The sequence below is a fragment of the Lepisma saccharinum genome, chromosome 11 (assembly GCF_977018435.1).
Source record: "Lepisma saccharinum chromosome 11, izLepSacc3.1, whole genome shotgun sequence".
NCBI classification, from domain to species: domain Eukaryota; kingdom Metazoa; phylum Arthropoda; class Insecta; order Zygentoma; family Lepismatidae; genus Lepisma; species Lepisma saccharinum.
In genome coordinates this window covers 77,198,571-77,206,344 of record NC_139239.1, presented here as the reverse complement: position 1 = coordinate 77,206,344, position 7,774 = coordinate 77,198,571, and the positions used below count along the sequence as shown (strand labels likewise).

At 42.3% G+C, this 7,774-nt stretch overlaps 1 protein-coding gene across 1 annotated transcript; it reads right to left on the bottom strand.

Moving 5' to 3' along the window:
* Nucleotides 1–464: 464 nt before the first annotated feature.
* Nucleotides 465–6,456, bottom strand: LOC145995086 (uncharacterized). Its single transcript, XM_083131620.1, has 2 exons — nt 6,445–6,456; nt 465–2,871 (listed from the first exon to the last, which is right to left on the bottom strand). Exons 1-2 carry the CDS (start codon nt 6,454–6,456, stop codon nt 469–471), a joined length of 2,415 nt encoding a protein of 804 aa, XP_082987746.1. The 3' UTR covers nt 465–468.
* Nucleotides 6,457–7,774: the final 1,318 nt, after the last annotated feature.

Here is a 7,774-nt window from a genome sequence, read left to right as displayed (position 1 = left end):
TTCATAAGCATTTGAGTACTGTGACCAATTTGATTAGGAAGAGGTTTGTATTAGTCATTCCCCTATAGATATTGTCTACAAATTTAATAAAGTGAAAGTTAATTTGTAGTGTATTTTTCTGAAATATACAATAAAACTCACCATGCCCTAATATTTCTCTAAAATAGAACAAACAAAAAACATTGGCATGGCTACGTAAAAAGTACTTGTATTTACTTGTTCCATATACTTCAGATACTATTCAGTTAAATAAGGTAGTTAGATGTTGCAAACTTCATGCAAATATGGTTATGTTCTTAAAGTAGACAAGACAAATGATATATTCAAAGTTAGTGCCTCAATGTCCTGTCATTATACATGCATGTTAGTCTAAGCTCATGTATTGTCAATGTAAGTTTTGTAAATGATGGTTAGATGGTTGTTAGACAGCAGTTCTACTTCCTTCTTGTGATTTATTGGTTTTCCATTTCAAAGAGATGATTTTACAAATTCGTCGAAAGTAGCTTCATGGGGAGATATTTTCAACATATACTCTGGGAGGGTAATTTTAAGGGTTTTGTCAAATTTCATTTTCGTATCCGCGCTGTAGAGTCCTTCGGGACCATGTTCCTGTAAGTAGTCAGGGATACCACCAGCATTTCCAGTTGACGTTTTCGTCTCGGTGGCGGAAACTATTTGCGGTGCTATGTTTGAGGAGGAGGCGGTTGCCTTCATTTCAGATTTGATGGTGGTCGTTGCGGTTGCCTTCTTCCTCTTCTTCTTGGAAATCTCTTCTTCCAGAGACGTTGGCGCCGTCGTAGAGGACGTGGTCCTAACCATCGACGACCTACCTCTGTGTTTGAGGGGAGCTATCGATGCCGCGGAGGTCTTCTGTTCACCGTTCTTACTGGACGTTTGTGAGGCGTAAGTCACATCTGTCTTTGGTTGAGCGTCGGTGTTGGTCGAGCTAGATTTAGAATCTGGTGCCGAGGCTGAGTTTGTCACAGTGCTAGTCGTGTCGCCGGAATTGTCTTTCTTGTTTTCTGGAACTAACCTGAATTCCTTCACCTCGTGGTACGAGAGCTGGTGACTCTTGGGTTCGGTGGAAGCGACGAACATGCATTCCTCGTGCTGCATGCCTGTCTTGTCCACGCACTGGTAGCAGGTCATCTGGTCCTTCATCACCTTCTTGCACTGAGAGCGGTCTTTCTGGCTGAAGGCTCCGATGGCTTCCTCCAGTTCTTTCTTCTGAGGCGGTTCGTTGTAGAACGTGTCCGGAGGATTCGAGTATGTGTAATCAGGCTTGTTGTTTTCCGCGCGTGTCGTTTCCGACGTCCTCGTTACTGTTCCCTTGTCGTCGTTGGTGCTCTGAACGTTCTGGTTGCCCTTGTCGTTACCTGCTCCTGCGAAATTGGGAAAGTAATGGCGGAAGTAGGTGTCGTACGATTGCCCAGGATTGTGGTACGTGTGGTGAATCTGGGTTCCTTCTCCTGTGTACGAAGCAAAGTCTTCCGAAGGAGCAAACTTGCCAGCATCAAATTTATAGTTTGAGAAATCAGGAACATTGCTGCTTCCGGATCCAGTATTGCTGGCTCCAAATTCATAAGTTTCAAATTTATCGTTCGTTCCAAAACCTGAATCCTCCCTTGTTTTTCTTGATTTCGGGCGTTCTGTCTTCTGCAGTTTCTCCGGTTTCTTCTTGTTGTCGCTGCCAATATTCTTATCGACCTTTTCTTTCTTGTCCTCAGTGGCTGAAGTACCAATGGTGTCGTATTCATCATCGTCGTCGTCGTCGTCGTCATCTACGATGGCTCTTTCTGGGTCATCAAGGTACCTTCTGTACCGGTACGTGTACGGTTTGGTGTTGGTGCTGTACGATTCCTCCCTTGCCACAAAGTAGCCCTTTGCGGGTGCCTCGGAGCCGTACGCGCAAGTCTCGTACGAACCACCTGTCTTGGGATCCTCGCAGACTTGACACGTCATGGCATGGCGCCTGAATCGTCCTTTGGATACGTCGTCAGCCTTGATGGTCTTTTCGACCTTCTTGCACTTGTGATTCTTATTGTTGGTGCTGCTGCTGCTGTACTGGGAAGGCGCGCTGGTCGGAGCCGAGGTGGATTCGTATTCGCTTCCTGAATAACCTGTGGAAGGATAGAAGCCAGATGGTGGTGGGGCGCGGCTCGAGAGGGAATATTCACTAGGAGAATACTGGTAGCCCTTCTTGCCAGGCCCGGTAGGTGCGTAGTAACTGGACTTGCCTTGGTGGGGTTCTGCAAGGTGGCGCGAGGAGTGAGGAGGAAGGGCGGTGTGGTGGTTGTAGTGAGGACCTGGCTTCACCGAATACTCCTTGGTGTCCGACGTGTAAGGTCCACCGTCAGAGCTCTTGTCATCCTCTTCGGCTGCTGCGGCGCTTGGGAAAGCCTTCAGGAAATCCTCGGGACGGAATCCCGTCTCGGCATTGGAGGAGTCAAAGAAGGAGCGGAACTGCAAATTGGGATCAACGAATCCCGACTCGTCGTCTTTGTTCTTCGTTGCGCTGCCCAAGAGCTCGCCAAACGCGGCTCCTTCTTTGGAGAAGACGCCCGTCTGGAATTCCGTCGGCGATGGCTTGAAGAAGGTGTTAACTTTGAAGGCGTTGTTGTTGCTAGCCGAGCCTCCTGCATCCCTGAAGAAGGACGAGAAGTCCAAGGGTTGCACGAAGCCTGTGTTGCCGTCGTCCGAAGCTCGAGGGGCCGTTTCGGCGCCCGCGTAGTAGTTGGAGTAGTCTGGCGACGACGCTGCCGTCGGGGCCGCTGCCTCTTCGCCGTCGTCTCTCACCTTGTACTGCCTCTGTGGTTGGTGCCTTTGGTATTGGCCCTTGACCAATAGCAGGGACGCAAGTATGAGGAGAAGCTGAAAAGATGAAGAATACAATTACCATCCTAGTACATAAGAAAGATCAACACAAATTAATCTTTGGTGGTAACGTCGTCGCCTTGTAAACAAGGGATCCCAGGTTCGATACCCGGCGGAGGCACGTGACACATTGATTCGCATCCAACTTTAAATTGTAGGTCTAGTCCCGATTAGGCTTCCTGTGCATAAAGTGGACTTAAGACAATTCAAAGATACATATTGGAATTGCATCACATGCAGTCTTGTGAACCTTTTGCAACAGACCAGCCTAATGCAACATGGTCCCCATCCCGATAAACTAACATGGCCTAACGTGCCGTCGCACCCAACAATGTAAATATAGTCAATCAATCAATCGATATTCTGACAATCACCTTGTCAACGATCGTGTTAGCATTATAACCCTCTGCCCACAAATGTACTAAATGTGCTGGTAACATTGCAACTGATGTCATGCCTGTATTTGATTGGCTGTTATGCTCAGAGCCGCCAGGAGGAAACGAGCACGTTTTGTCTTGAGACATCGGTCACGGGGGAAAGAGCAGTGTAGCTCTGACTGTAAACGTGTATGGTAAGTGTGGCGATATGATGGGGAATTTACGTAGTGTGGTTCCTTTAAAATTCTATAGTTTATTTGTTCATTTCTTTACCCTATATTAGGTTTTTGTTATTCTAACTTCTAATTAAATTAATATTAGTTTGGGTATTGAGGAACCTATTCTTAGAATTCTCGGTCGTATGGCCGCATTCACTATACACGCATTGACCCCTAATTACTTGTCACTTTAAGTTGTAGAATATAAATTTCAGTTGCATATCATACAGTTGTGTGATTATGGATATATAAAGAAAGGGAATTTATTTACGTTTTGATTGTTACAATTCTATAAAAGTACTCTGCACTGTTAAAATAAAAAGGAAAAGATCTAAGTTTCTTCTTTTGAATTCGTAACTATTTTCCTAGAATAATGGACTCTGATCACAGCTTGCTTTCACTGTGCCTCTGTATGGTAGATCCTGCTTTATGCAGTTGAGGTTGAGCGTGTTGAATATGAGTAAATGGGCCTTTTTTACAGCTTAGTTGCAGCATGTAATATTAACTGAATATATCCGTTGACCAGGGCTTTCAACTACACTTATACCTTGGCCCTCCCCGATGGGATAGTGGTTACGTCGTCCCCTTGTAAGCAAGGGATCCCGGGTTCGATACTCGGTGGAGGCACATGACACAATGGTTCGGATCCCACTTTAAACTGCAGGTCCAGTTCCGATTAACCTTTCTGTGCATAAAGTGGACTTAAAACAACAATTGAATTCAACTTCACTTATTCTAACACACTTCTTTAGATCATATGTGTTAGAATAAATGTTAGAACCACTAAACAATGGATAATGTCAAATTAACATTGCATTCTAATAAAGAGCCATTGTCACTAGCATTCAAAGAATTGACGAGGGTGTTATCTCGTAATCTCCGTACCAAAGTTTCCAAGTTCCTCAAACATTTATAACCACTTGAAATCACTATCACGTCAGCCACTACACTATAGAGCAGCAGTCTGCGTTAGCGGGTCTACTGCGGGGCTGCTAACAGTCACCAAAACTAATTGCTAAGAGCTAAACTTGGTCCTCCTAACCTAATCACATGTGCATTATTAGAACTACGCGGAATTACAGGTTAGGAATTGTTAGGTTTAGAACTCTTAGCAATTAGTTATAAACATTATTAGCAACTGAACGTACCCCATACCAGACTCCTACGTTAGCATAGACCTCAGACGTCAGTGTGCATGCGCTAACTGGACGAATCCAGCGTCAAAATAGGGATTTATAACAAACCTTTCAGTTGAGTTCCAATGACGATGTCAGAAGGAGCATGACCGTATTTAGAGGGAGGGTTTCTAGGATTCAACCCATTCCCCCCGAAACGTCTGACATGTTGGATTAATGGAAGTTCAGAAACAAAAATCTGTAGCTCATTTTCAATTATTTTTTTCGAAGCACAAAAATACAACAGCGGGACAATGTTCAAACGATCGAGCTAGAATTTTCATACATTTGGAATTCTGAAACTTGAGTGAAACAGGATTTATTCTCGGAATCGTAGCCCACCCGCGACCCCTCAATTTTAACTTCTGCTGTCCTCTTTCCAGTGTTGCTCCTGCGTCACAAGGAATATAGACTGAAAATTCCCTTATGATTGTCCCAAAATTCCCTTTCCAACTTTTAAATTCCCTGTCCGATAAAGTCGAAAATCCCCCTTGATAGGAGTTCAAACCTAGGATCTCCAGTTTCGTAGCGCATTACTTTTGTGATTGAGGTTACAATCCATGCACCAGGAAGTTCTTACGAAGAATAACTGGTTCCACACTTTTCAAAATTCCAAAAATTAAGTTTTAAGGTCAAACAACAAAAACCTTATGACTAAAATATCCATCTAATTTTAATGCCTTGTCTTGAAAGTATCTAAAATTTAATAACAAAGTATAATAATTGTGCATTTCAGTACACTGTGTGAAACTTGTGCTGGATATTCACTCATCTGCTGGATTGAATAAGCCCCTCAAGAATAACAATAATGATAATAATAATTATTATTATTATGGAATAAAATTGTTTTATTATGAAATTTTAATTATTATTGTATAATTATTGTTATTATTACTATTATTCAAATTTCTGGCGACGTCCATGGGAACAATCATGATTGAACCCCCTGAATTTTTTTTCTGTCTACGGCCATGAGATGGAGGGAGATAAATAGTCCCTTAACCCAAATATGCATTTCTTGTCTTATATTTATGGGGATTTGAAATGTTAGTCCCTCCCTTTATGCCTACCAACTATTTCTTTTCCTAGCATCTTCACTATTTATATGGCAATGATAATTCATTTTTTGTAAAATTTTGTGGTTTTCCTTGTCACGTGTTTCCCATGCTATATCTGGAGGAAATCCGCGTATACTGTACATGGGGGAAGTGTTCACCGGGGATAGAATCTAATAATTATCTTACCACGACAATATTACTACAGATTTCTTCCCACCCATGGACAATTCAGGACACTCTGGAGCACTCGTGTTCTTTGAAGAGATTATACGAACGGTATTAGACAAGGCATAAAACGTCAAAGAGAGTCTTGTGTCAAGTTATTTTGAAGGTAAGTTGTATTGTTGTTTTTCCTCATTGTATCATTAGAAGGTAAACGTGGAAGTGACAAGGTAAGGTGTTCCCGTTGCAGGGTGAGACTGATTACATAACTTGTAACAAACTAACTCTCTAGTCTCCTTAAACCCGAAGGTTTTTGGCTGCAGCAACACAGGCGTTCCATGTGTTCCTCCTCTCCTGGGCAAGATCAATCCACTCTTTCCTATTCCTACAGATTTCCTTTAGGTCCATCTCAACGTTATCCCTCGATCTTTGTATTGGCCTTCCTACAGGTCTCTTACCATCAGGCTCCCATTCGTGCCACATGACCTGCCCACCTAAATCTTTTGATTTAATTATTCTAATAATATCTGGACTTGAATACAAATTATGTAGTTCTAAATTATGTAACTTTACCACTCACTTGTCTCCTCATCCCTTTTAGCTCCAAATATGTTTCCAAAGATTTTATTTTCAAATACTCTTAATTTATGTTCCTCTTTCAATGTAAGGCACCACGTTTCACATCCATATAATACTACAGGCAAAATTATTGTTTGAGTTATTCCTAGATTTGGATTTGAAGTCCACTTTATGCACAGATAGGCTAATCTGGAGTGAACCGGCAGCTCTGGTGGGATGAGAACCACTATATGCCTCTACCTGATACCGAACCAGTGACCCCTTGATTACAAGGTGATGACTTTAAATGTCTTGCTTTAGTTGATCTTATATGCCAGTGACAGTGGTTGCCTGTATCCAATTCATAAGTTTCTCTTTGTTTTGTAGAAGATCGATCAGTCGTTCTTGAATGTTTTACAGATTTTCATCAGAAATGTTCTACCTCGATGTGACGGCCACCCTAAGTGAGCAAACTCCACTAAACAGGTAGAAGAGAACTCAAATAAATAATTTAGAAAATGTTCGTTTTTTCCCAAACACTTTGTATTCAAGGGGTCTCGGGTTCGATTCCCGGTGGAGGCACATTGCACATTGGTTCGGATCAGGGGTGCCCATTCCCCCCAAGGCCAATGGCTCATCCCCCCTACCCCAAATTCATGTAATGCGTCCTCCCAAAATCATGTCATGCGTACCCGCTCCCAAATCATATATCATTCGCGCCCTCAAACCATATCGCAATCTTCACAAAGTATTTAATTACAACAACATGTCTACCGAAAGTAACATATTTTTCTTGGCTTTACTGAACACTATACTTGATCTGCCCCTCCTCCCATCACTCAAAACCACCCCTAAAATCGTTCATCATAATCGAGAATATCGCTTGTCTTGTAATGCAGCTATAGGTAGTATAAAAACTTCACATTCACCTCATCAAAGTGCCAAACACGCATCCTATCAACACATTATTGCATTCATTTCTTTGCAGGCCTTCAAGAATATTCATTTAATAGGATGTCAATACATTCTTAGTCTTTTCCAGCTTCTCCTTTGGCACGTTCGGAGTTGAAAACGTGTGGATACCACATCGCTAAATACAGTCTCCAAATTTAATGTTCGAACTCTCTCTCCACTGCAGAAATACCTTGACAATCTACGATTTAACACTTTATCAAGAGCTTTCTATCTCCCCCTTTAAATTTAATACTCAATCAATTTTAGACTTAATGTTGATATTGAAGAGTTGATATTGTCTCCTCCAAAAAAATGAATGCCTAGTCTCCACACCAGAATTTCCACAACAGTCTAAGACAATAGCAATACACAAGATTTGGATACTCCCCTTAATTTAA